Raw genomic sequence first — 27317 nt, forward strand, 5'->3', positions numbered from 1 at the left:
AGATGGTTAGACGGCATGTTGCGAGTCCGACTCCCATCGCACTGACTTCAAGTTGGAGGTACTAACTACGTATGTGTCCTAGAAGGGATTGGTCTTACTTGGCAGGGTCTTCATCACGTGAGACGCTATATTTGTCCACAGTTATGGTCTTCAGGGACAGTCATGTACTTGTGCTATACTAGTCCATATCACACAGTATGCAATACACACTGGCTGTTATCATCTATTGTTCGTTCACATAGTGGCAGGAGCAGGAAGCTATTGCTTGTCCGCACCGCCGCAGTTAGAAAAGTCATGGAAATAACTCCAAGCACCTTCAACGCGTCAAGTCGAGGTACCTTAGCTATCGGAAACGGTGGAGTACTTTTGCACATGGTGCAAGAGTGCAGCATGTGAATCTTGGGGCGGACTAACAGTTAGGTAAAGCGGCGAGGGCGGGCTTTGGCAAATGTCCCCCGCAAACAGCCTGCGCCCATGTGCCATTCCATTGTATCTGATTGCGATGGATATGCTGCATTCGCTTTCCGGAGCTTCGTCCCACAGGCATTTTGGAGCACCCCTGATCAAGACATTACTGATTAGGTGATCGATCGCCAGGCTATTGGCAGCTGACTGGGGCAGTCCCCCATGGATGGCTGAGACAGGTTGTGCCTCGGCTTCCGGTTCTGTGGCCAGATCCCCCACAGCAACGGACGTTTCCTGCGCAGTCGTTGATGCAGCTATACCACCTCGGTTTGTCTTTGAGAACCTGGAGGACAGTTTCTTTCCTTTTGATGAAGAGAGTTGACTGAAAGGTGTTCTGAAGAAAGAATCCTATTCCCCAGGCTTCCGCTACAGTCCAGCTCCCCATTTGCCCGGATCTCCATCCTAATATCGCGCCGAGCCCGCAGGTCTTCACCATCCTTTCCTGGCCCGCAATTCTCGTTGCGACAGTCTTCTCACAGAGATGGGTTTCAATACAGAGCTCACGCGCCGACTAGGGATCCAGAGTATGGCTACCATCTTGTTTTTCAGGCGGCCTTGCTGACATGGAACAGTCCCCGTCGTTCAAGGTGGAATGCAATGGGTCGGATATGCCGAACTTGCTTCTGCCGTATCCAATGCAGGCGGCTTAGGCATTGTAAGTCTATCTTCGTACGATGTTTCCAGGCAAAGACACTAATATATCGTCGCAGCTTACCGCTCTCACACAACCCACACCTGAAGACCTGCGCAAAGAGATCCGAAGATGCAGGTCCATGACCAAGAACCCCTTCGCCGTCAACATCACCCTTTTACCAACTCTCAACCCTCCTCCATATCTTGAATACACCCAGGTTGTTATCGACGAAGGTATCAAGGTAGTGGAAACTGCGGGCAACTCGCCTGGTCCGGTCATCAAGAAGTTGAAAGAGGCGGGCATCATTGTCCTACACAAATGCACCACAATCCGCCACGCCCAATCAGCCATCAAGCTGGGTGTTGATTTTCTGTCCATTGACGGTTTCGAGTGCGCGGGTCATGTCGGCGAGTCAGACATCACCAACTTCATCCTCCTGTCCCGAGCGCGGCAATCACTTAAGGTTCCCTTCATCGCGTCGGGCGGCTTTGCGGATGGTCAGGGACTAGCCGCCGCTTTGGCCCTAGGCGCTGAAGGCATCAACATGGGCACCCGGTTCATGTGCACCGTAGAGGCACCCATCCACGCGAACATCAAACAAGCAATCGTTGACGCCTCGGAACATGACACCCAGCTAGTGATGAGACGATGGACCAACACTTCCAGGCTGTTTAAGAACAAGATTGCGTTGGAGGCCTACAATGTGGAGAAGACCAGCCCTACCGGCAAATTCGAGGAGATAGCACCATATGTGTCTGGTCAGCGTGGTCGGCAGGTCTTCATCAACGGAGACAAGGACTTTGGAGTATGGACCGCCGGGCAAGTCATCGGGTTGATCCATGATGTTCCCACATGTGCCGAGCTCCTTTCAAGGATTGAGAAAGAGGCCATTGAATCTGTCGAAAGATGCCGAAAATTGTATCAGCCGCAGAGCAAGCTATGATTGTACGGCATGAAAGGATGAAAGGACTGTTTGGCGCAGAGGGTGTGCCATTCTAGCAGGTCCGTCAGGCAGTATGAGCCTTCTCATATACTAGAAAAAGACAATATATGACCATGATTCACCTACTTATCCATGTGACGGGTAGTATTGATTACATCCTTGCCGGAGACCCTTCCCTGATCCTTCCTCAATAGATAATAGTCACCGGTCGGTACGGACCCCACACGTGATGCTCCGGTCCGGCCAAGCATTGAACGGGGATTTCGGAGGAGAATTCGGAGAAAAGACCAGGCAACGGCAACTCTCCACTCCACCATCAACGTCTCTCTACCTACTTCAAGGGTCCTATAGACGCTCTTCTACCTTTAGCCGTTCACCAAATCTTCGACAGGATCATCCGAGCGTCATCATGTCGGCGGAGAACACGGCGGAGAGAATCGACGCGGCAATAGCGGAGTTCTTCTCGTCATGGGATATCTTCACCACAATCCTTGTCATCGTTCTGGCCGCGGTGCTGATCTATCCTCTGCTCACTGGTCGAGATCCAGACACCCATCCATTCCTGCTGGCGCGACAAGCACAGATCGCCCGGGTCCGACAGCCAGGGCAGTCAGCCGTGTACCGATCCATCGATATTCCTCATGGGTTCCCTCTGCGGGCCGGACTGGGCGTCAAGGACCCCGGGGCGCCAAGATGGACTGCCGGCCGTCCAGGGGACCTCCGTGATATCTGGAGAGCGGCAGTCCGCGGCCCCGTGAAGGATGACGGCACGCCAACGGGAGACCAAGGCAAGATATTGACCATTCTGGGACGAGAGAAAGTCGTCGAACATGCACTGGACGACCTGACCTTGGGGATCAATGTCATCGGCCAGTATGTGAAGCGCAACAATGGCCAGTCTGTGGCTGTATGCTTGTCCAACTCGGTGGAACTGTTGTCCGCCATCTTCGGTACGTTCTGAATGTCGAAGCTGTTCTCTCTTTCGTCATCTCTGTTCCGGTAAAGCTGACATATTCTGCCGCCGTGTACTAGCCGGCTCGTTCTACGGCTTTTCGACAACTCTGATCCCATATGGCCTTCCGCAGGACAAGCTGAACTCCCTGCTGTCCAAGACCTCGGCCGACCATGTCATTGCCGAAGCGGGTGTCCTGGATCTCGACGCGATGCAATCAACCAGCCAATCCATCAAGAACGTCATCTGGGTGACCAAGCCATCGAGCGAGCACATGCAATGGTCGGCCAACGCGCCCAGCGGGCTCAGCCTGGCATCGTGGCACGACTTGGTCCAGAAGAACCACCGCAGCGCGAATTCCGAAGTCCTGCCTCTTGACAAAGATTCGCAGGTGCCGCCAGTGTCCATCTTCTGCCCGGCTGCCAACGGAGGCTATGACCTGGTCAAATATTCCTCAGAAGTATGTATATCTCAACTTGTTTTCGTTCTCGTTCTCGTTTAGCACATACCATATCCCTACTCAGCTACCCTTTGCCGTGCTGCATGCATCAATTGACCATCATACCTAGAACTTGATATCCGGCATCGCCGCCCTGCAAGCCACACTCGCACGAGCATACAAGCTCTCTTCGAGCGACATTCTACACCCCACGACAAGCCTGACGGACAGCTACACGCTATGCTGGACGCTTGCAGCTCTGAACTCGAACGCCTCGGTCTCCCTGAACTCCGTGGCAGGCGATAACGTCGACCTCCTCCAAGCCACGGCACTGAGCAGACCAACAGTGGTCATCGCCTCGCCATCGACTGTCCAAGCATACCTCAAGCACCCGGACACAACCCTACCATCAGGTCTGTCGAAGCACATGTCCAAACGCACCCTCCGGGCCGGCACCATGCCTGCTAAGAGCGCGGTAACTTTATCTTCGTCTCTGGCCAGGCTGCGTGTCCTGCTCATCCCGCAGTCGACGACTCTGCCGGCCAATACGCGCCTGTCTTCGGCGACACTGCATACACTGCGCACCCATCTGCAATGCCGTATCGGCTATGCGCTGACCACGCCGCTCGTTGCAGGAGCAGTCGCGCAGACGAATATTTTGGATTACCGCGACAAGGGGGACAATGTGTGCGTTGGGGCTCCGTTGAGTTCGGTCGAAATCAGTCTTTCGGGAGACGAGAGTGCGATGGACTCGCACACGCCTCGAGGAAAGGTATGTTCAACATTTTGGATTTCGTTGTCCTTGCTGTTGCTGTTGCTGTTGCTACATGATCCATGTTGAACAAATTGGGACCCTTCAACCCCTTTCCTCCTTGCGCCCTCAAGCCTCGCTCGTTGTACAAGTCGGGTTCTCTCTTATTACCATCTGCTAATATCTCTTCTCCACCATCTCAGATCACAATCAAAGGTCCCGCCGTAGTAGGAGGAACCACGACACTCGATATCGAAGGCCAGATCGACCACGACCATACTCTGCTCCTGCATTAAAATTTGATGCAATGCAAAGAAAAACACTAGTACAACAAAGGTGCTGCCACTGGCAAGGTCGCGACAACTTACTATAGAGTCGTCTTGCTTCTTGACACCAAACCCCGATCCCTCTATGTGCCATGCTTCCGCCTTTTTGCCTGGCACTTCGGGGTCTGTCTGCGCTGTACTACCCTGCGCTCCTGCCCTGGGAATGGGGCTACCTAGGGTGGTAAACAATGGAAAGTAATAGCCGAATGTCTGGGACGACTCGGAGCTTTCCATGATCCATCAGGAAGCCGGGAGGCGAGTCATATGTTAGGTACCTAGATCAACCATCCAGTCAAGACTCAAGGGTCCTTAGGTGTCCTGGACACTGATAGATGAAAGGTTCACAGAAATCGAAACTTTGACGATTGGAATTTCTATTCATCATCGTAGAGTAAGAATGCGAAAGTGAAAAAGATCCTCCTGAAAAAGTCGCCTCAATGACGCATCCTTAAGAGGTAGACTATGAACAGGGAATCATGTCGAAGGTTCCAATTTGCTTGTGTAGTAAAGCACACTGAGCTGGAGAATAGGCCGAACGGGAGGAGGTTTTGTTGAGTAGATTCGAATACGTTCGTAGCATTGATTGCCGGGACCACTGTGATATGTAGCATGTACCTGTACTCAGCGAAAGAAATGTCAAGGTGATTCATCAGGATAGCAGTTGAGAAACGAACATTTTTCTTTTGCTACAAGCCTACAATCAAAGGAAAAGTCGTTGTTCTGTAGAGATATATTTCTAAGACCATTGCATTTTAGTATGATAGAGTGGAATGAATAGATAAAGTAGACACCTTTACTAACACTACTACTACAGAGTGAAGACTACAGACTACCAGATCAATCAAGCAGAAGAGAGCACACTGTTTCGTTTTGACGTACAAGTCTTTTCTTTTTTTTGGTATCATGGAACAACTAAACTAAACTAAAGCTAAAGGCCACGCAGTCAATACCATGCAAGCCGCCCAATCTCAAAAGCCCGGTGCTGGCTTCTGCGAGAGAGAGATTGGCGGGTTGTCTTGTCTTGCAGAGGGTTATTGCTGTGGCTATTGTGGAAAAAGCAAAAAGCAATGTTGTGAACTGCATGCGGTGATCGATCTTTCGGTGTGAACAAGAGGCGTGAGGTCCAGTCAACAGTCAGAAGGAATCCCGCCCTTTTCGGCGAAGAAAAGGGAAAAGAGACCATCCATCCGGTCCGGTCCGTGGCTCTGTTCGATCGATCGATGGAAAAAGCATGCGAAAGCAAGAAAGCAAGCCTTTTCTGTTGTTTGTTCGGTGAAAAGGGGAAGGCCGAAGAGCTCTCTTTTGTCATGAGGAAACTGATTGTCGTTGTGACGCATTGATGTTATGATGTGTCGTATTGTGTCGAAAACCACCAAACTTTCGTCCTGCCCATTGCGCGACAAAATCTCCAGTCCAGTAAAGAGAGTGCCTAGATCCGCACCCTACGCGACTCAATGTTTGAAACCCAACCCCAACCAGGGAAAGTCAACCCATGGGCCTAACACCAACCCACAATGACCAATCTGTCCCCAACAGGACAAAGAGATCTGGGTGTAATCACAACTCTGACTCACCACCCATGGCGATAAGCCACATGTTGTACAAGGCCTCGGTGACGTCGTCAAAGGCGCCAGGGCAGTCAGCGAGGTGAAGCTGGACATGGAACATGGGGCAGCCGGCATCAGATCGAACGCATCCCTTGTCCCTCTGGTGCTTCTGGGTGACGCAGAAATCATGGTGCAAGTTCTTGGTGAATTCGCGCTTGAAAAACTCGCGGAAGCGACGATCAGGGTTGCCCTCCTTGTAGACACGAGCAACGTGCTCAAGGTTGGAGTCTTCCATTATGTTGACCTTGTCGACCTGGAGCAAGGCAGCCATCAGACGGGTGTTGGAGTATTCGTCGGCGAACGCGAAGAGCGTATCGATCTTCTCCTCATCGTCAAGAGTTTCAAAGTCCAAGTCGTGCCAGTTGCCAGTGTACATGTACTTGAGGATGAAATGGAAGTATTCCGCAGGGAAGTTGTCGATGAATAGAGGGATGGTCGGGTTGTGCGTCATCTTGGGAAAGACCTGGGCGAAGATTGCGGCGTGCACATAGAATTCAGTGCCTCTGACCATGACGAGAACCGGCTTGCCGGAATATTGGCTGCAGACAATACACACTGGTTAGCAATCTGATCTTTGCTGGGGGATGGTGCTGCGGACAATGATGGAGTGAGGGTAATACGTACTTCTGAGTGGCGCCGTCAACATGGTCCATGTCTGCTGCAATGGCCGCAGTAGATGCCTCGGCATTCAAGATGTCGTTTTCCACAATGGTACTGGCGCTATCGTCGTCACCACTGGCGCTATCGTCATCACTACTGGCGCTATCGTCGTCACCATTGTCGTTGATGTTCGCCATGTCAGCGCCACGGGCAATGATGGTGGTGCCGTTATTGTTCATACTCCAAGCGCCAGTGCCAACAGAAGGCTCGGCGACGTAGAATCTATGGAGAGTGCTGAGAACGCCAGTGAGGGCAGCGTCAGTGATCTCATTGTCAAGCGGTGCACCTTTGATGGAGACGGCCATCTTCGAGATAGTCTCTTTGATCACTGCCATGACTTCGTCGTCAGTCGGGACACGCTTGGGTGCAGTCTCCATGGGGTTAGAATCGCCGCCAGTGTCGTTGACGATGTCGTTGTTCGACTCAGTCATCTTGATGATGCTTGAAGGGTTGGAGGATTGTTTCTGATAGAGAAATTGATGGAATTGATGGAATTGATGAAGCGCGTGATGGAAATGGAGGATTTGATGGATGGAATAGAGTGAGTGGTATGAGAGAAGGAGAGAAAGTGCGTGGGAGCGCGACGAATGTGCGGGATATATATTTTCGCAACAACCATAACACAGGGTGCGGGAGAATTCACTTTCAACTCACCGCGCTCTCAGTGTTAACTCATAGTAACACCGGGCCGTTATTGGCTGCTGAAATATGGGAATGAAGTTGGATGCCAGGAGGACGCCATGAACCAGGAGGCCATTGTCGGACAGTAATTGTACGTTCCCTTCATATTTGGATATCCGAACAAACCCTTCCACGTCGGTGGGAAGAGAAGGTGTCTTGTATTCTTACAGTCGATCGAGAATCGATCGAGACGTTGCTTGTCCGCCATCGTTCGATGATGTTCAAACAGGATACTGCGTCCTTGTTGCAGTAGCCTTGCGCGCCAAAATATCACAAACATGTTCTTTATTTCTTTCCCTTCCGAGACCTGAAGGTGCCTCCTTGCCTGGCATTCTTTCCGCCCGTCAACATGGCTCGTTGCCTCAGATACTGGTCCACCACTTTCTGTACGCTGCCCACATCATGTTCCGGCTTCCTCAGGTAGTATAACCTGGCCCGCCTCTTTCTCTTGGGCGTTCGTTGTGCTATTTCCATACTTTGAACCAGTGGACTGTGCACTTTGATGCTCATTTCCATCCCGATCGTGGTCAATTGATTCCGCAGCAGTACCGAAGTATGCGGCCCAGACCCTTTTATCACCATGATCACCCCAGACACCGGCTCTCCCGATTTGAAGGTTGTAAGTAAGACATCGCCGACTTTGGCGCGATCTGGATTCGCCTTGTCGAAAAGTCTCGCTCGTGCGCCTGTCGGGTCGAGGACGCTCAGTTGCCGGTTTTCCACCAGGCCGACTGGATCTTTGCATGTTTCGGCTTCGGATCTGGGAGATGGGTGGACGACAATGTCTCGTCGGTCTGCGTCCAAGTTAGAATCTGTGAACAAGGAAGAGAGAGTACCGGGACTCACTTCTTCCCGGCCTATATCTTTCTGGAAACTGGGGCAGCAACTGGGCAGGTAGATCTGAGGGCACATCGAGTTTCTGGACTGGTCCTCGTTGTAATGTGACCATTGACCGGTGGAATTGTCTCTGCGGCCGCATCTCTGCGCAGAACGACCTCCAACAGCATGTCGACAGGCGAGAAGCCAGTGGCTGTGACATCTTGAAGAGCACGCCCTGCTAGCGACAGCAACAGGACTCAGGTATTGGCAGTGATCGTGGATACAGAGCTCCGAACTGCGATGTGCTTGAGGAATTGAAGTTCGCATGAAGTCGGAACTGAATTTGAGTGATTATGTAATCCCGTCCTCTTTGTCAATTGGCTCACAGCACATTACACATTAATCCTACAGCCATCAGTTTCAATATATCTTGTCTACGCCTCACAAGAGTGACTGTCTGCGATCATGCTGTTACTTCGCGCGAAGATGAAGACAAAGCCATATACGCCCGCCGCCGAATGAGCAATGCTATCTCACGACCTGCCTCATTTCGCGCCGACCAGCGCCTTCAACCCTTCCTTAAATTCGTCCAACGACTTCTGATACCCAGACCCCGGCTCAACCAGGCGCTCAAAGTCGGCATTGTATCTGTTGTTCTCCTCAAAGATCCCATACGTTCCGAGCATATTATACGCCGGCGTGAGCAGTCTGGTTTCGACACCCTTCTCCGTGTCCTCTTCCCACAGTCTCTTAGCCTCGGCATGAAAGGCATCGAGATCGACCTTGACAATATTCCAACCGGGCCGCAGCTCCTCCAGTATAGGAATCAGCTGGTTCATACTGATCGTATGCTCGGCGACATAAACAGGACGGTTCTTGAACTTGGCCGGATCGGCGAGGACATCGCACACCGCTTTGGCCGCCGTGCAGACTCCACACATGCTGTTGCGCTGGTCGCCGCTGCCGTACACGATGATGGTATTTGTCTGCGGATTGATCCAGTAATACCCGAGGGGAATTGCTATAATTTGCACAAGCTCAGCGCATGCCATCACAGTCACCTGCTGAACAAGCAGTTGCTTGGAAATTCACCAAACAGCATATGCCAACAGAACACGCAAGAAGGGGTACGCATGACAGGTAGGCCACACAGCCGTTTGTCACAGCAGTTTGTTGAATACAGCATCAAAAGTCGTCGGGTCGGGTATGTATGTCTCAAATTCCAGCAGCAAAACCCACAGGTGAAAAAAGGTACAGACTTCAACTCACCCCAATCATACCATCCTCCCGTGATGATAGCAGTCCAAGACAGAGTCGTGCCCTTTGTCTTCTCCTCGAGTTGTTTCTGTGCCTCCACCTTCGGCACATAAAGCGGCAGCTCGGCGATGTGCGGACTGAACGTGTCTCCCGCGAAATCCGGGGTGATGATATGCTTGACCGTCCCGGCTTTCAGACACGCCTCGACGATGGTGGGTTGCATGTACGCGGCATTGGGTGGGAACGCTTCCACGACGGCATCCTGCCCCTGGAACAGGTCCACGAGCGCGTCGAATGAACTGTAGTCGACGACGGCTGGGATGATCGGGTCCGGGAACTTCTTGCCTTCGGTCCGTGAGGCGGCTGTCACGGTATATCCTGCATCAGCCAGGGCTGTGACAACTGGTTTCCCGACGTTGCCTGTGGCCTGGTCAAGTATATGCATGTCAGTGTACTAGTATCACATGTAGGACAAGCCAATCTAGATGGATCTAATGTCTACTTCTTCGCATACGTACCCCGAGGACGACGACTTTCTTGATGGGACCACCAGACATGTTCCTTGTTCCTTGATCCTTGATCCTTGATCCTCAACTTATACTGGTGCTTCTCGACGTGGGAACTCGATGATGGTTGACTACAGAGAACATGGATAAGAAGCAGTTCTGGCAAATAGCACTTCTTTATCTTCTTGCCCGTGTCTGCTGGTTGACAGTTGATATGGAGCCCAGACAGCGTGTCACTTCCTGCGTGATTGGTACACGCTAATGCAGACGAGAGACTTTGACAGGACTAATGCTTCACCTATTCCTATCTCGCCTCGACATGAGAAGCGACAGGTTTCAAGCAGCTTGGCTTGGGTGTCCTAGAATATCTATTGAATTGTCGATGGTATCATCCGACTCGGGATCTGCTGGATCCAATCGGTCACTGGGGGTGCGGGAAATTCGCTCAGGATCAACTCATATATATACACACACATATGTATATTTATGTATACATAGATAGCTACTGAGGTACCGATCTCTCATTTACGATCTTGACGCTACATGGGCCGATCATGAGTTGTCAATCACAACTGTGCATAGCCCGCTTTGTGATCAGGGACGATCTAAGAAATACAGAGAGAGGACAACCATCCATAGATGGCTGCGGGTTGATTCTTTTTCCACTTCGCTGCAATGGAAGATATCAATAGATATGAGCAGAATGTGGGAAATTCGTCACGATTCAAATGCATCTTTTGATGGCTTTAAGAGCTCGTTGAGATATGCAGGCAATCTCCATGCACCGCTGCGTTACCAAAATCACCAAATGCTGCATGTTTCATGGCTGCTGATGTTGATGTTGATGCCCATTCTGATGCCTGGCCATGGACCTCCGAGCACCCACAAACAACCACAGAAGCTCGCCCGCCAACCGGCTATTGCCACTGCCTTCGCTCAAGCAAAGAGCAGCAGCATATGCGCCACGTCGAACGATCACGCCCCAGCCATAGCAGCAGCAAGAAGACTCTCAATCCAGGTGAAAAAGGTCGCCACCGAACTTCATCTAGCTTCCAAACTACCAATGTGGCCGCCAAAGTGCGCAATTCAATGCCTCCCCCAACTCATCTCCTTACCGGAATATGTTTCTTGCGATTGGCATGAACATGACCAGAGCCTTGTTCTGCCTTATTTCCAAACGCCAGGGCATCGCACTAGTCATGTAATGTCGATAGGCTGATCTGTCGGTGTGAGGAGCTAGTACGCGCACTCTCGCTGCAATCTGGCTTGATGGCCCATCAGGACCGACTGCAACAGTCGCTCGGCAGCCGTTTGTACCTTGTGACGAGGGATGACGATCTTGGCAGGAATCCATGGCAGAAACTCACCCTCTGGCTCGAGCTCGAGTTCGCGTCCGTCTTCATGTTCATGTTCATGTTCATGTTCATGTTCAGCTTCAACTTCAGCTTCATATTCATGGTCAGATGCAACAGAAAGCATATTCCAGTCTGCATCTGCGTCCTCATCTGCCTCGATGTCCATGGGAGCGTCGGCTAGCAAGTCCAATTGACTGTGTTCCTGAAGTTGAGTTGATGGCTTAGGCTCAGGCTCGAATGAAAACACAGAGTCAAGCTCGAATTCACCTGGATCACATGCATACATTTCTGGAGATTCGGTCCCAGTCTGGGCCATGGCAACGCTCGATGGCAACGACCCCTTGCTTGCTGGACATGAGACGCCGCAGACCATATCTGGACATTCGTCCTTCGTAGTATCCATAGGCGTCCAGCTCCATGTTTGTGTGGTGTGTGAGGAAGACTTTTGATGGACATGCTCATTCGCTCTCTGGCGGCCATGTTTTTCAAGACCGATCTGAGGATTCTGGGGACGAAACTGACTGTTGACCGACAAGAAGTCGCTGCTGCGGTGGTGATGACGAGCATTCAAAGAAGACTGAGTGACTACTGATGCTGGCGGATTTGCAATATCAGGGATCATAGATTTGCTCGGTACATCATTGCAAATTGCATCGTCGCCATCACCACCTGCAGCAGCATTGTCCTCCTTTTCCTCTCGCTTGATTTTAGGTTGCCCATGGATGTCCACCGTCACCCCGGTCGGATGAGTAGTTGCGATTTCACCTCTGCTGGACCCAGAACCGCAGGCGACTTCGATCAGGGTTTTCAATTCGAGCTTCACCTGCTGAGCGACCTTGATCGTCTCCGCCGCCGTGGTCACCAAGTCTGGAGTCTCGAAGTCAGTGCCATTATTTTGATCTCCTTTCCCGAAAACATTGATTTCAGTCTCATTCTTGGTCTCGGTCTCGGTCTCAGCCGATCTGATCTCCCATGCTCGTTTGCGAAGATTGTCTGCTTCAGTTTCGAAGTCGTAGGTTTTGTAAGCGAGGATGCTCGCGGCTTTGTGTATGTCGTTGGCGAGATCTTGGACGAGGGCAGACTGAGCTTCAAGGAAGTCGGCCTTGAAGTGAAGCATGTCGGGGGCTGAGAAGACGGTAGCCATGGCCAGAGTGAGAAAAGGAGAGGACGTGAATCGGGAGAACATGACAATAGCAACGTAGTGAACACGGACTTCTGAGAGGGTCAGTCAGAGGAGAAGTAAGAGGAGTGCGTGCTATGTCAGGTTGTCAATCTGTTGGGCGACCAAGTAAGTAAGCATGGGAGGGAGTGAGGCTGCAACCAGGTTAGGATAGTGACACGAGTGCTTTGGCATGTGGAGGATCAGGAACGCATGTGGAGAGATTTGAAGCATTTCTCGGTCTGGACGGAATATCATCTCTCTGTCCTTTCCCTCAAGTATGATACTTCTGACAAGTTCGAAGCTCCCATGAAGCCCGGGGTCAATGAGCTAGGACGGCAGGAGGCATATGTTATGCTTCAAATACGACTCGCTCCAATGCTCTTAGCTGGCCTTTTCGTGTCCCTTATTCTTGCGTTTCCGTTCCTTCTTATCTTCAGCCTTGCCACTGATGTCCTTGGTGCTGCTAGATTTGACTCGCTTGGTTTTCTTGTGCTCCTTCTGCCGCGGGTGTTTCCGATGTCTCTTGGTCTTCTTCACTGGCTTGTCATCAGAACTGACTCTCAAAGTATCACAGTCGGGCGCCGGGGCAGGAGGAGAGCTGCGAGGTTCTGATGATGTTGCTTCCTTGCAAGCCGAGTCGGAGTCTTGCTCTTGAGTGTCCCCAGCAATATGAGCCAATGCTGCTTCCGTTCCGATCGAGTTGGGGCGTGGAGTTGTGATGGTGATGCCGGTTTCGCTTTCGCCACTCACGACCGAGTCTTTGGTGGAGGGACTGCTGTGAGCTTCGTTGATCGGGGCGACCGAGTCAGATCCTTCATCATGTTCTTCTCCTCTCGGGGAAGGTTGGGTTGAATGATAGCCTTCCTCATTCGCCAAATGCTCTCTCTTGAGTCTCTTGACTGGTTGTGTTGCTTGATGTTCGTCCTCCTCGTTTTCGGACCTTCCTCGCTTGACTCCAGTAACAAAGGCCGGTGCCGCAGTTCTCAATGGAGTTGGCGGACTCTCAGGTTCAGGGGCGAGAGATCTTTCGGACCGAGTGGGTGTGGTAGACGTCATCATGTCTTGAAGGAAAGCCTCCAGCTGTTCTATGGTGGCCATGCCATCTTCCACCCGGATTTTCAAAGATTCCAACCGTTCCGCCTTCCGAGGAAGACTTGCATACTCGTCGACGTTGCTTCCGTACATTTCCAAGGCACTGTCGAGAAGATGCTGGATACTTTCGCGGTCTTGCTGTGCAATGGCCTGAAGGCCGCAGGCGGTCGCAACTAAGATGTCGGCTCGCTCATTGAGGATAGCAAGTTGCGATTGATACTCGGTAGCTTTGTGCTTCAGCTCTGCTGCCTGCAAGAGGAGCGCGTCGGCCTGTTGGAAAGCCTGTTGAGGAGTTGTAGACAGAGCCATGTCCATCAGAAATCGGGGGATCGTGAAATCCATGAGTCTCAAGCCTGAATTGCAAACACCGTTGGAGGGTATATGTCCGTGGGCGAGAGAAAAGAATTGATGAGTTTGTTGGGGTATGTGTGTGAAGCTGGCAAAGTGAGGGTCGCGTGAGGTGAGGTGAGAATACGTGAATTTCGCACTGAGGCTCACAACACAGACAGACTCTTCTGGTGCCCTTCAGTGTCATCTGGAGGTGACATTAGATGTGTTGAATGTAGGCGCCTTTTCCTGTTTCCATGGATCCGGTGCACCTGGATTTGCTTTCTGCCATTCTGCAATTCGGGCTTCAAGTTCTTCAAGATTGCCTTGGAAGGCATCTTTTACCGGCTCTTGTCTGACTTCCCACACGTCTTCACTACTTGGTCCTGTCTTCCACTTTACAGCTTTCTTTCGATAGTGCTCTTGGATGGCCTTCTCCCGGTCCTTCTTGTCCCAGTTCCTCGTTCTCATACAAAGCCAAAAGTCATCCCAATGGTTGGAACACGACCTGAAGGTGCCATATCTGTAGATGTTGACGAATTGTCCACCAAAGCTCTGGCAGAACATTGCATAGTCTAGAGCAGAGCGACAAGATAGGTCGGTCGGGTACAAAGAATCTGGGGAAATGTCGTGGGGGACATGGAAAGATGGTGTCGCCGCTCCCATCTCTTTACTTTGCTGGCCCTGATCGTCACCCATCTCCGCCTGGAGCTCTTTCAACAGCTCTATCAGCTCCTGATTACTTTGTTCTTCGCGGGAGAGGACACGTTTCTCAGGTTCTGGAATCGGGGACATGGTTGTGGATGGTGTCGGCGCAGGTGAATGTCCAGGCACTTCGTCCTGCACTGTTGAAGGAGGTTGCGGCCGCTCCTGAGGCAATACCGGCTTGGAAGACCACCACCAGCCCATACTGCCTGTAGATGAGTTTCCGAGACAAGAAACTAGATATGCCGTGGGCGCAAAGTACTATAGGGGAAGAGACCAAATGCTGGCGAGCTGGATGAAATACAAAAATAAAGTGTTTTCAATTCAGCCACAATTGATACCGAACTCACCAGCCACAATCAATTCTGATGCCTGTCGCTGCTAATGTCAATCGACGTCATACTCAGGCAGGAACGCGGTATTCAAGTTGAAGTCGATCAGAAGAACCAACTCCATCAGCTTCGTGAAGCTGACTTCTTTTCAGTGGACGTGCTAGTACTGCTCTTCAGTGCCTACTGCCTGAATATGCTCTATACTGGCATAAGGCTCGGTGCCGCTTTTGCTTAGTGTCTACGCTCGTTCGACGACATGCATACAACTTCACCAGCATGATCTTGTTGAAAAGCACGCGGAGTCCCTGGGGAGGACGTGGGACCCAGCTGGCAGTTCCTTTCCGGAAACAGTACTTCTACACGGCAAACGGCTTTCGTCCACGGCCTATCGCACCTGTGGTGCTCTCAAACAGGAGGAGAGTCACGACAGAAGCTGGCGACGACGACACCGGCCACATTGAGACCAAACAAAATGAGGGAATACTCTTCTTTGACAGTGAGCACCAACTATACGTCTCTCAGAGCGCTTATATACTAACAACGACCAGATGTCTTTCCATTAAAGCTCCAGTGGCTCACCCGCATTCCCTTGCTCAACGCCGAAAGAGCCCTTACAAGTTCACTCAGCATAGTCAATCACCCAGACCTAGCCTTGGCCGACCCTTCGAGCATTATTAAGAGGGCACTCCCAGAAACCCTACCGCTTACCGTGACACAAGTCCTGCCGCGACTGCGAGAGGGAGGAGCATTCGTCAAGTTTACGCACGATGCGGGTATCAACCCCACAGAATTGGAAAGCACGCTCAAGGCATATCTGGAAGAGAAACCGATCAAGCCATGGTTCAATCCGCTGCGTCGAGTGAGGGCATTTCTGGTGCAAGGAAAGCCCTGGATCGAGGATTTATATCGTATCCCCAGCTCCAGAGTGAAAGTGGAGTTCTTACCTACATCGCCTGAAAACTCCGCGGCCGAGTTGACGCAAGAGACGTTGTACTCGTTGTTCCGTCGATATGGAAAGATCTCAGAGATTGCTCCGGAGCCGTCCGATTCCAAGGTTGCACCGCGATACGCCTACATCGACTATTCGAGAATGAGGTTTGCAACCGTGGCCAAAAACTGCATGCATGGGTATGTCGTGCCTGCAAAGGAGGGTGGTGGCAAGACCGGGACTCTGCTGAAGCTGAGTTATGAATCGAAGATGAAGCCACATTGGATCCGAGATTGGCTGGCCGGTCATCCGAGGATTGTCATTCCTGTGGTCGTAGCCCTTTTGACAGCGCTATCCGTGGCAGTCTTTGATCCTATCAGGACCTTTTTCATCAAAATGCATGTTACACATGGCTTGAAATTGGAGGACTATGCAATCTACCGGTGGGTCAAAAGCCAACTGTCCCGTGGGTACGACATCATCAGACTGCGAAAGCAGAAGGGCGAGGACGAGAACCTCCAGATCATTTGGGAAGATCGTAAAGAGGCCATCAACCAATTGCAGACATGGATGATGGAGACGGCAGACACCTTCATTGTCGTGCAAGGTCCACGTGGTGCCGGCAAGAAAGAGCTTGTGATGGATCAGGCGCTTAAGAATCGCCCGAACAAACTGGTGATTGATTGTAAAAAGATCCAGGAAGCCCGAGGAGACAGTGCGACGATTGCCGCCGCCGCCGCTGAAGTCGGGTACAAACCCGTGTTTTCCTGGATGAACAGCATCAGCAGCATGATCGATCTGGCGGCTATGGGCACTATTGGAACCAAGACTGGGTTCTCGGAGACGCTTGAAACTCAGTTGGGCAAGATCTGGGGCAATACCACCACCGCCCTGAAACAAATTGCCTTGGACCATCGCAAGAAGGACGAGAAGGATGCACAAATGTCCGATGACGAATGGCTCGAGGCTCATCCGGAATATCGACCGGTGGTTGTGATTGACAATTTCCTGCACAAGAACAATGAAGGGTCGGCGGGGATGGTGTACGACAAACTCGGGGATTGGGCCGCAGCCTTGACCACGCAGAATATTGCGCATGTCATTTTCCTGACCACCGACGTGTCGTTTTCCAAATCGCTCAGTAAGGCGCTGCCAGACCGAGTGTTCCGGCAGATTACATTGAGCGATTGCACGCCAGAGGTGGCCAAGAGACTGGTCATCCAGCACCTCAATTCCGAGAGCGATGAAGAAGCCGCCGCCGATGGGGAGGAGAAGATCACGCCAGCACAGCAGCGGAGTGACTTGGATGAGTTGGACAGCGTGATTCAAGTGCTGGGTGGTCGACTGACCGACCTCGAATTTCTCGCTCGTCGGATCAAGACTGGCGAGTCACCTGGCAGTAAGTGACTATCTCTGTTATCACGGTGCAATGCTAATGACTCTCCCAGGTGCCGTTCGGCAAATCATTGAACAGTCGGCATCGGAAATCTTGAAGATGTACCTTCTCGACGTGGATGTCTCCAGTCGCAAATGGACCCCCCAACAAGCTTGGCTGCTGATCAAGCAATTGGCGTCGAATGAAACGCTGCGTTACAACGAGCTTCTACTCAATGACTTGTTCAAGGACGGCGAGGTCGTCTTGCAGGCTCTAGAGCAGGCCGAGTTGATCGCCATAACCTCGAAGAACGGTCGACCGTACAGCATCAAGCCCGGCAGACCCGTCTATCAGGCGGCATTTGAGTACCTGACGGACGACGACGTCCTCAAGGCGAGACTCGACCTTGCCATATTGACGCAGTTGATTGGCATGGAGAACAAGAACGTGGAGAAGTACGAGAATGAGTTGAGGACGCTGGCCGAATTGCCTGGCGCCCCGAGTGAGCTCAAGCCCCGCATCAAATGGTGCCTGGAGAAAGCAATGGGCAGTCATATGAAGATCGAGAAATATGAGGCCCAGAGCGGTGCATTGAAGAAAGTGCTCATGGACAAGTTCTAGGAGAAGCCCGAGTCCATACGGTGGGACGTAGGAGTGAGTGATTGTGATTGAAAGCGACAGAGCCTCTTTGGAAGGTCGAATGAAGGTAGTCAGTGGACGAGAAGGGAGGTTCAGTGGCTCTAATGTTGCTGTCAATCTGCTGTTGACCTGGATCTTGCTGTACAGATTGGGAATGGCACTGAAGGATGTCGGGTCTGGTCCCCTTCACTCAATATTATGTCTATACCATACCATGAATTGTTTCATCGCGTGTGACTCCCGCTGTGCTGACGTCCCTGACTATTTCGCTATACTGGGTGATCAGGGGAGTTCCCAGGCGAGCTTTGTCACAAAAAGACAGACTGGAGATTACTGCTCTGGGTTAAGGAGGAAGGGGGTTGGAGTCGCACAGATTCAGATTCAGATCCATGAATCCTGTACTACGTTGACTGTCACCAGACGTGCTCTTCTCTCCTGGATCTTGTAGCTATAGCAGTTCAGTTCAATCATCAATTCGAGTCTCGTACAGCGGTATATCACCCAGCCCAGTCCCTTCTCTCCATGGCTCTCTATACTCATCCAGTGTTGATCGATCAATCGATCGATTGAAACAGGTTGTCCATTTCAATGCGTCGACAAGAATCCCTGTGATGGCTGAGTTTCACTTGGTCGAGGAAGAAGTAAGTGGCTTGCAAAAGACACCTAGACACCTAGGTACGAGGTACGAGGTATAAGGTAGGTAAGGTATGTGGTCTCATCATCCTGACCTGTCCGTTTCATCCATGAGATTACCTAAAGTGGAGTCAAGAAAAGTATCAAAGCGGTCAACCTGATTCCCCAGTTCAAGATAGATAGTATACAAAACAATGGTGTCCTCCACCAGGCAGTGAGGAATGTATAGTTTCCACCACAGCTCATTGGATGTCTTTGTGTCTACCTCCTTTCCTTCATAATCTTATCAGGCCTCCTACTCTTATTCCTACTCCTACTCCTTTCTCGGCTGAGCCGCTCTCTGAACAACACTTCCTATTTCTTGGGGATTTCCCTGTCAGACAAGGAGAAGGTCTATCTATGTCTCCAGGGCCTACATGAGAGAGTGCGGTTCTGCGAACATTATCTGATGATTTACTCTCTACTGCCCTGAACATACCACCATATATCCATCATTTATATTGTTTGTTATCTTCTTTGGATCTCGGATTGGCGTCGTCATTATATTTTTGTTTTCTTCCTCCGGAATCCGTTCGTATGTTGGTCTTACTACTAGATCCAACATTCCAATTCTATCAGACGTGCCGTCCAGTCCAGACGCGCTAAATCGCATTTCTTGTGGGGAAACGGAGCTGCATCGTGATACTGGACTTGTGCCTATCTCATCCTAGGAACAGACCTGTCCCAGTTCGAGAAAGAGAGCGAGTATATACATACCTAGGTATATATCACCATACGGCGAATACGGCGACTTCTTGCAGGCAATCACGCATTGGAACCTGGATTCTAGCGCTTGCATCGTCCTGGACAGTTTAACTGGGAGAAGAAAGGAAGCTCGTGCGCAGCGGGCAGACAAAGTCCAGCACATATACCGACAGATTATACGCATATATTGCTTGTATACGAAAAAGGGAAGAAGAAGAAACAGAAGAGAGTGGTGTTTTGTGTTGCATTGGTCGCCAACACAATCGGCCATTCATGATGGCATTGGCACACCAGAAGCTGGAACAGCAAACTGAACTCTTCACATCAGCATCCATGTCTACATCCATTCTTCAACAGACGCTCAGCTTTGCAATCGAGCATCCGATTCAAGCTCTCCTCATCATCTCCAGTCTGGTATGCATCGCGACCCGCATTGTGACCGGCCTCCAATATCGCTCATCAACCTCCAATGCGAAAGCAGGCTCGACTTCGACTGCCCAAACCGTCGCGACTTTACCATACTGGATCCCATGGCTCGGCCACGCCATATCCTTCGCACTGGGGGGAACGGACTTCCTGTCCCGCTCGGCTCGGCAGCTGGGGCCCAACTCGGCCGTGTACGCGTTGATGATGGGCAACACGAAACACAACATCGTCACGGTCCCCAGCCTGGCGCACCAGATCGTCAACGACCGCCACGCGCCCGTGAGTATGGAACCCTTCATCTTCCGCGCCATGGAATACGTCTGGGCGGACCGCGGCTCCAACCGAAACATCGACCCAACTCACCTGTGGGGACCCATTCACAGTGTGCTGTCTGGCATGCTGCGCGAGAGCTTCGTCGCGGCGGCGATCCAGCGGACCGTCGCGAGCGTCGAGGACCGGACGTGGAATTTGGTGTCTGGTGCCCGAAGCGTCGTTGATCAGAGTATTTGGGAACGGCAGGCTCGAGTCGAGCTCATTTCGTCTAGCAATGACAACAATGACAACAACAACAGTGACCAGAAGAACAACAACGACAGTGACAACAATCGCAATAACCCTCTTACAGTCGAAGCCAGTCTACATCCCTTGATCAGATATTTTGTCGGCGACATTGCCAGCACGGTGCTCTACGGGCGGAATTTCATGGAAAACAACCCGACCATCATGCCCGATCTGTGGGAGATGGACTCGCAGTTCAATTTATTCATCGCCGGCGTGCCGACCTGGTTCCCCGGCATGCAGGGACCGTCACGGGCGCGCGAACGCGTGATCGCCGCCGTGCAAGAACACCACGACGCCCTGTATAAATACCTGGACGGCCAGGACCCGGGCTACAAATGGGACGACATGTCCGACGTGTCGTCGGTGATAGTCGATCGAGCCCGAGCGTTTCGCAACGCGGGCGCCACGCCGCGCGCGTATGCAACGGCCGACGGCGCGATCCTGTGGGCCATGAACGTCAACGCGAACCAAGTCATCTTCTGGCTGCTGTGGTATGTCTACTCTACACCAGGTCTTCTCGAAGAGATGAGGTCGGAAATTGCTCCTTACGTGAGGATCCGGCACCCAGAATCGTCGTTGAGTGGGTTGAATACAACCACATCTACATCTTCTATCAAAGAGGCCCCCAAGCTTGACATCGACATTGATTCAATATGGACGAAATGTCCGCTTCTCAAAGGGGCGTTTTTGGAAACCATGCGTCTGGAGTCGCACAGCATGAGCTATAAGGAGGTGATGGGCGATTTCGTGGTGACCGAGTCCGTCGACGACGCACGGCTGCTGGGCAAGAGGGAGCCGCAGGCCTATGTGCTGCGCAAGGGCGAGTTGGTGTGTATTCCGCATGGAGTGCATCAGAGCGATGAGAAGTATTTTTCGCATCCGGACAAGTTTGATGCCCGCCGGTTCTGGGTCAAGGAGAATAATCACAACGACAAGAATCCTGCTGGTCTTGATGGAGATGACAATGATGACAAGAACAAACACGACGATGAGAAGAACAACACGACCAACAACAACAACAACAACGACAATAAACATATCCGCGTCGATTATGGCACAATGAGGGTCTGGGGTGGAGGCAAGCATCTGTGTAAGGGCAAAACATTCGCCGAGCGTGAAGTCGTGCTTTTCGCCGCTGCTATCTTGATGCACTGGGATATGGAGCCTGTCGGGAACGGTGGCAAGTGGCTTCATCCCGGGAGGCAGCCGGGGAGTGGGACGGTGAGTCCGAAGAACGATGTTAGAGTCAGGGTGTCAAGGAGGGAGGCGTGGTGAGGAAGAGAAGAGAAGAGAGAAAATATGTCTCGGGAATATATATACTTTGGTAGGAGGGGGCTTGATGGCTACTGGATACAAGTCTCCTCCTGAGGTAGGTGTATTCAGTATATGTCAAGCTTGATGTTGTTGGATGACCTGTTCCGGGTTTGCGAGGCCTGTGGGCTCTTCGACGAATGCTGAAGCAATCTATCTATATGCTTGCCGGACAAGGCTCGACATGAAAAGGGGTGCGCTCGTTTGTCTTCTGCCTTGATTGTCTCTCAATATGCTATGTGAGAGATATCTTTGGATCGTGCTACATGTCATTGCTCGTTTCAAAATTAGCGTGAGCGACGTAAGTAAAGCTGGTCATCTTTCGTAGTTTTGACTCTATTGTGGTCGGTCTGGTATAATCCTATCTACTGGCGACCGCTTCTGTTGTATCAAGTCCACGTCCACGTCCACGTCTACGTCCACGTCCAGAGAATGGCATCCCTTCTCCCCATCAAACGGCGTCCTATTTGCGGGTTTCTCAATAGACGAGGCCCTTCCATGCCTTAGCCAAGGAACGCTGAAGAGGCCTAGCCTTTGGCTTTCAGCCCCTGTGAGCTTTCGCTTGCTTCTCGTGCCGCCCTCAATTTGCATGCAGGAGCAGCGTTGCTCAAGCGCGTAAAAGAAACCTTCTTTCCTGACACGTTTCTCGGCCGTCTTCTGACAGCCAGGCTTATTTGTGGGTGAGGTCCGTTGTTGCTGTGGTCATATAATCAAGCACAGTGCCATTGTGGATAACCACTCCAGCAAATCTTGAATGAGGGCCAGGTGGATCACTGCCCCCATCCTCTGTCCGATAAACACTTGTCTCGCCGACTTTCAGTTTTTTCCCATCTTTCGTATCTCTAGGTGTGTGTCTAACACAAGTCCCCAAGCTGATCCGAGCTGGTTATGTTCAGCATCTGCAGGAAATAGCGTGCATTCTTGCCGATTGCCATTTGGTTATCACAAAAATGGCAGACTGCCCTTGATGGCAACCGTCGACGCAATCGAAAGCCACAGGTCTATATCCGGTCATTGCAGGACTGCCAGTTTTAGCACGGCGGTGGTGTACGCCGCTGTGTAGTTGTGCATAGGGATCCAGCAGAGTCTCAATAGTAGGAGCTGTTCGATGGCATCTCAAGCTGTGAGCAGTCGGCATCCATATTCACAGCATGACTGAGTCGTCGCCCGTGCTGGAAACTTTCGGAGTTGATAGCCTTGACTCAACTGGCCGCATACGACAAGTCGTCCGTGAGGTCTTCCCTCGAATTTTGTAATGCACGACGTGACAAACATCGAGCCGGTAAGACCGAAGCTGGCCCGGTAGTTCTCGTTCCATAGCATAGCCGCATTCCGTGGCATCGAGCGTGCCCAGCTGTGATGGCCATGCACACCAGTCCAGTAAAATCGAGACCCGAATTCCGAGTGGCAGAGAGTATTCGACATCGACAACTCCTCTGCGGCATGTTCCAACGAGGATCTCCTTCTTCACATTCGCCTCCGAACCTGTCATAACCCAGCCAATGTTTTGTTTCTTCCCGCCATCAGGGCGAAAAAGAAGCATCTCTCCTTTTTCAGCCGTCATGTCTCTTGCACCTCAGTAGCACCTGTTCCCTGACCTTTGTTGTCTTCACATGTACCCTCGCCCTGACCCTCCACAACCATGCGACCATCAGCGTCCATTGAAGCTGACATGACCACATCTTCCTCTTGACCACCATGATCATCTCCATTGTTGGTTTCACCACCAGCACTCCCAACCCCCTTCTCCAAGCCTTCACAATTCTTCAACATCCAATCCGCACACTCCACCGCCCCCTCTTTGGCACTACACTCACTCTCCACAACAGCATCTCTGCCCGCGGCATTCACGATGCCTGCGTCCGCACCAGCCCGAACCAAAGCCTTAACCACCTCCAGATGACCATTCATACCTGCCCAATGGAGAGGGGTATTTCCACTGACATTTTGATGATTGACAATGGCAGATTTTGGAGGGGTTTGTTTTCCATTTGCTTGTGGTAGACTCTCCTTTGTCTTGTTGCCATCCTCCTCGGTCCCTTCAGAGGCCACAATCAATGACAACAAATACTCCACTACCTCCAGATTGCCATTCGCAGCAGGATAATGCAACAGCGAAGACCGCGACCCCAATCCATCTTCATCGACATCGATCGCTGACGCGAGCACCACTGACGGAGAACAGGCGTGGGTTTGACATAAGTTGGTGATCAGGTTTTGCAGGTCGGAGAGGTCGCCCGTGCGGGAGAGGTAAATGAGATCGTCGAGGTTGTCGGAGGGAAGGGTCAGAGTCTGGGTTTGCGTACGCGTCGCCGTAGAGGAGATTGAGGAGGACATGATCGTTGACGGATGATATACAACGACTAACAACAAAAGGAGAATTGGTTGTATCGCGTTGTTGAAGGGATATGAAAAGCAAAATGGCACCGAGGGACCAAGCTAAGCCGTGGTACTCTCCCAAGAGATATGAAAACGATAGAGAGCCAAATCAACGAGAGTTAAGAGGGAATATGTGGGATGGTGTCTAGACAACGCATGGATAGTTCTCCTGGGAAGTTCTGGTCTGATGCTTGATATTGATTTGTTGAAGTCTTAATCCCTTTTTTCTTCTCCTGCGATGCGACAAGGTTGATGGTGAAAATTATTAGGGAGAATTGGAGACGCGGAGAAATGATGTCATTCGTCGAACTTGAGGTTATATTCCCTAGTACGTACTAAGTGATCAGTACTAGGGATTAGTACGTACTAAGTAATAACTACTTATTACTAGTACCTCACTACCTACAGATTAATACATTCTACTGACAAGGCTGTGACCTTCAGGCTTGTAACTGTAGCAATATATATGCAGATCCATCTTGACGGCAAAGGTAGCATCACTGCTGCTGAAGCAAGCAGCAAGTAGCCCTCGGGCCGTCTCAGCTTATTTCGTGTATATTTGGTATCATCCGGCATCTGGTGTAGGGGCCCATTCCGTAATCCGCCAGCCGACTTTCGAGGCATGAAGGCAGAGGCAACATGAACCCCTTTTCTGACCGATGGAGTTCGGCAAGAGCCTTACGGTTCGGCATTCCATCTCTGACCAGTCACCAATGGTCCCCACTACTAGCATCATCCGACAGTCTTGAGGAGACCTCGACATTCTGGAAACGTATCCAGGATTCCACTTCGCACTGTCCAGTTCTCCGAGATCAAGACATGTTGGCAAAAGTGGTCCGTGAGAACGATATGCCCCGTATGATCCAGCTGCTGGACACAGCTATCGGTGCCGTAAGGCCAATTACAACTGATGTTGCTTGCCAATGCCGGCAGGAAATCACGATACCGACGGCAAAGAGCATCCCTCAGCTGCGGAAAGGGGCAGAACTCGAGGGCCGCACTGTGCGGCACGTTGATTTGTGTCGCCGTCGGTCGAAACAGCTCCGGGATCTGTGCGTAGTTGGAGGACGAACAAAGAATCATCCACTTGATAAAATTCAGCGACACGATACGATAGAGCAAAACCAAGCAAAAATCCAGGGGCAACCTACCCGAACCAAGTGGACAAACATAAAAGTTAGTCCCAGCCTTGCAGCCGTTTCCATGCCCCGGATTCCCGAGGTCAGCTCGCAAACAAAATGACATACGGAATGCGCGTCGCTCTCGTTCCGCGTCCGAAACAGAAGATCGACAATCGGTCGCTCCGGGCCGAATATCTCCTGGATCGGGATACCTCGTGACAGCATTGAGCGGGCCAAGTCCAGATAGCTTAGGATCGCACATGCCATTGGGTCGTCGTCGATCTCGATCCTAGGCAATAAAACATGCTCTGCAATGCGACGATGCGAGTGTGCCGGTGGGAAAGACGCCCGACTTCCAGGTTCAAAATACGTTGAAGGTTGGGTACGGGCCGAGGGATTCGCTGATGGGGTAAAGGGCGAGCTTCGAGATGTTTCTGTAACCACACAGGTATGCATAGGTGTCTCAATATCAGACATGGCCCCCCGGGGAAGTGGTGGACGTAGTGCTGGTATGAAAACCACCGGCAATGGTCTCTTTTTGTCCGTAGAATTCCTGGCACCCTTGTCGATGTCCCGAATACAAGTATCCTTGATACTGTCCTACTTTACGGTTAGGCCAGCTATATGAAGAGAATAGCATCGTACCATGTGGAGGCTGGAATTCCTCAGATGTAGACTAGAGTCCGGCATTGACAGCGACAGCGATATCTCCACTGGCTTGGAATCCGACTTTTGGCCTAAACGCTGTCAACAGAGCTCGTGCGTAATGAGAAAAGGATACCAAATAGGATCCTTACCAAATCCATGATCCGACCCAGCCTTCTCTTCCAGGATGCCTTGTCCCGTAAGCACATTCAACCACTGCAGAATCTGGCCGAGACCAACGTCTGCCCCGGGAGCTGAGGGTCCAAATCCCGTAGATCCACCATGGAGATCGCTTTGTCCAATACAATAGATATGTGATGACGGCCACTGCCGAGCAGCCTGGCGCATTGCCTGGTCCGGAGACTGTTCCATCGCGTAGATGGATTCGGTATTCGTGAGAGACTGGCCCCGTAATTCATCAACCGATGGAGGCCGGTGGCCGTGATTCGAGTGGACTTCGGATGTGACGCCTGTTTGCCCAGTCTCGTAGACATAATGCTCAAGTCGCTGTCTGATCTGGTCAACATGCCTTTCCAACTCTTCAGAGACCACCATCATGGGCAAACTTGTCAGAATGGCCATGGCGAGGAAAGGCAAGGGTGCATCGTCCATCAATGCTCTCAGAACTTCTGCCAGGCATGCGCCACGCCCAAATCTCAGAGACAATCGCAGGGCTTCCAGAAGCCATTTGTGGTGAACGACCTCCTCTAATTTGCGACTCAATGCCGCCTTCCTTCGTCCATCAAGACTTTCGTCGATGTTACACTTGACATCAAGCGCGACACACGTCTCGCAGGGTGCGATTCCCGAGCACTATATCACCATTCGTTAGAAATCAAACCATGCGGGTTCAGCAGTTGATTTGAACGGCAGCGTGAGCCCTACTTTGATCTTCCGAGTTTTGCAGATGACACACGCAACGGGTGCCCTCTGTCGTCCCGGTCCATGCGCAATATCGATGCGCGTTGTTGCAGCACCACCAGGCTTTTCCTCCATCTGCAAAAACACAGTCGCGCCAAAAGCCCGTCGTGGAATAGACTGTGTGAACCGTCATTGACCAAGGCGAAGGCGACACTGGGTGAAAAGGTACCAATGGCGAGTTGGCGAACTCGGGCATGGGAGTTGTGCCAGGCGCTGAGAAGCGCGCCTCGCGGGCTCTTGAAGTAAGAATGACGGAAGGGGGCAAAAATGCAAAAGGTCCTCCGCCTCCGCCTCCTCCTCCCCCCTTTGTCCATGTCCATGAAGGGACCCTTCAATAGCCATAGCGTCTGCAGACTCGTGGGCACCGTGACGGCGATGTGCATCCACGATCCATACCACGATCCATACCTACGTGAAATGTAATGATGGGGGAGGGAGATCGAGCCACTCACAGATGGCAGGAGTAGTACTTCCGTTCCCGCTAAACGGTCCGATCGCCAAGCAAGGTCTTTGAATTGTGGGCGGAATAGAATCACGGCTCATGCTGGCACACGGGCGGTGTAGATAGGCTTGCGGGAATGGTTTCCGAGCCCAGTAGCGACAAGCGAATAGTATCAATGT

The 27317-nt window shown here is 51.6% G+C and overlaps 12 protein-coding genes across 12 annotated transcripts; 4 read left to right on the forward strand and 8 right to left on the reverse strand.

The window, feature by feature from the left end:
- Positions 1 to 946: 946 nt before the first annotated feature.
- On the forward strand, positions 947 to 2042 carry A1O1_01879 (enoyl-[acyl-carrier protein] reductase I; the record flags this gene model as incomplete). Its single annotated transcript, XM_007722791.1, has 3 exons — positions 947 to 989; positions 1038 to 1120; positions 1176 to 2042. 3 exons carry the CDS (start codon positions 947 to 949, stop codon positions 2040 to 2042), a joined length of 993 nt encoding a protein of 330 aa, XP_007720981.1.
- A 409-nt stretch (positions 2043 to 2451) lies between these two features.
- On the forward strand, positions 2452 to 4480 carry A1O1_01880 (uncharacterized protein; the record flags this gene model as incomplete). Its single annotated transcript, XM_007722792.1, has 4 exons — positions 2452 to 2992; positions 3075 to 3454; positions 3564 to 4205; positions 4388 to 4480. 4 exons carry the CDS (start codon positions 2452 to 2454, stop codon positions 4478 to 4480), a joined length of 1656 nt encoding a protein of 551 aa, XP_007720982.1.
- A 1587-nt stretch (positions 4481 to 6067) lies between these two features.
- Positions 6068 to 7154, reverse strand: A1O1_01881 (uncharacterized protein; the record flags this gene model as incomplete). Its single annotated transcript, XM_007722793.1, has 2 exons — positions 6068 to 6656; positions 6742 to 7154. The coding sequence occupies 2 exons, from the start codon at positions 7152 to 7154 to the stop codon at positions 6068 to 6070; spliced, it is 1002 nt and encodes a 333-aa protein (XP_007720983.1).
- A 589-nt stretch (positions 7155 to 7743) lies between these two features.
- On the reverse strand, positions 7744 to 8497 carry A1O1_01882 (uncharacterized protein; the record flags this gene model as incomplete). Its single annotated transcript, XM_007722794.1, has 2 exons — positions 7744 to 8252; positions 8305 to 8497. The coding sequence occupies 2 exons, from the start codon at positions 8495 to 8497 to the stop codon at positions 7744 to 7746; spliced, it is 702 nt and encodes a 233-aa protein (XP_007720984.1).
- A 325-nt stretch (positions 8498 to 8822) lies between these two features.
- On the reverse strand, positions 8823 to 9979 carry A1O1_01883 (uncharacterized protein; the record flags this gene model as incomplete). The annotated part of the gene is made up of 2 exons (XM_007722795.1): positions 8823 to 9298; positions 9547 to 9979. The coding sequence occupies 2 exons, from the start codon at positions 9977 to 9979 to the stop codon at positions 8823 to 8825; spliced, it is 909 nt and encodes a 302-aa protein (XP_007720985.1).
- A 1297-nt stretch (positions 9980 to 11276) lies between these two features.
- Positions 11277 to 12539, reverse strand: A1O1_01884 (uncharacterized protein; the record flags this gene model as incomplete). The annotated part of the gene is made up of 1 exon (XM_007722796.1): positions 11277 to 12539. One exon carries the CDS (start codon positions 12537 to 12539, stop codon positions 11277 to 11279), a length of 1263 nt encoding a protein of 420 aa, XP_007720986.1.
- A 399-nt stretch (positions 12540 to 12938) lies between these two features.
- On the reverse strand, positions 12939 to 13991 carry A1O1_01885 (uncharacterized protein; the record flags this gene model as incomplete). The annotated part of the gene is made up of 1 exon (XM_007722797.1): positions 12939 to 13991. The coding sequence occupies one exon, from the start codon at positions 13989 to 13991 to the stop codon at positions 12939 to 12941; it is 1053 nt and encodes a 350-aa protein (XP_007720987.1).
- Positions 13992 to 14180: 189 nt separating this feature from the next.
- Positions 14181 to 14771, reverse strand: A1O1_01886 (uncharacterized protein; the record flags this gene model as incomplete). The annotated part of the gene is made up of 1 exon (XM_007722798.1): positions 14181 to 14771. The coding sequence occupies one exon, from the start codon at positions 14769 to 14771 to the stop codon at positions 14181 to 14183; it is 591 nt and encodes a 196-aa protein (XP_007720988.1).
- Positions 14772 to 15289: 518 nt separating this feature from the next.
- Positions 15290 to 17937, forward strand: A1O1_01887 (uncharacterized protein; the record flags this gene model as incomplete). The annotated part of the gene is made up of 3 exons (XM_007722799.1): positions 15290 to 15509; positions 15562 to 17340; positions 17390 to 17937. 3 exons carry the CDS (start codon positions 15290 to 15292, stop codon positions 17935 to 17937), a joined length of 2547 nt encoding a protein of 848 aa, XP_007720989.1.
- Positions 17938 to 19608: 1671 nt separating this feature from the next.
- Positions 19609 to 21594, forward strand: A1O1_01888 (uncharacterized protein; the record flags this gene model as incomplete). The annotated part of the gene is made up of 1 exon (XM_007722800.1): positions 19609 to 21594. The coding sequence occupies one exon, from the start codon at positions 19609 to 19611 to the stop codon at positions 21592 to 21594; it is 1986 nt and encodes a 661-aa protein (XP_007720990.1).
- A 1596-nt stretch (positions 21595 to 23190) lies between these two features.
- A1O1_01889 (uncharacterized protein) lies at positions 23191 to 23967 on the reverse strand (the record flags this gene model as incomplete). The annotated part of the gene is made up of 1 exon (XM_007722801.1): positions 23191 to 23967. The coding sequence occupies one exon, from the start codon at positions 23965 to 23967 to the stop codon at positions 23191 to 23193; it is 777 nt and encodes a 258-aa protein (XP_007720991.1).
- Positions 23968 to 24741: 774 nt separating this feature from the next.
- On the reverse strand, positions 24742 to 26357 carry A1O1_01890 (uncharacterized protein; the record flags this gene model as incomplete). Its single annotated transcript, XM_007722802.1, has 4 exons — positions 24742 to 25095; positions 25161 to 25730; positions 25776 to 25867; positions 25928 to 26357. 4 exons carry the CDS (start codon positions 26355 to 26357, stop codon positions 24742 to 24744), a joined length of 1446 nt encoding a protein of 481 aa, XP_007720992.1.
- Between the last annotated feature and the right edge of the window lie 960 nt (positions 26358 to 27317).

The sequence above is a fragment of the Capronia coronata genome (assembly GCF_000585585.1).
Source record: "Capronia coronata CBS 617.96 chromosome Unknown acBCG-supercont1.2, whole genome shotgun sequence".
Taxonomy (NCBI): domain Eukaryota; kingdom Fungi; phylum Ascomycota; class Eurotiomycetes; order Chaetothyriales; family Herpotrichiellaceae; genus Capronia; species Capronia coronata.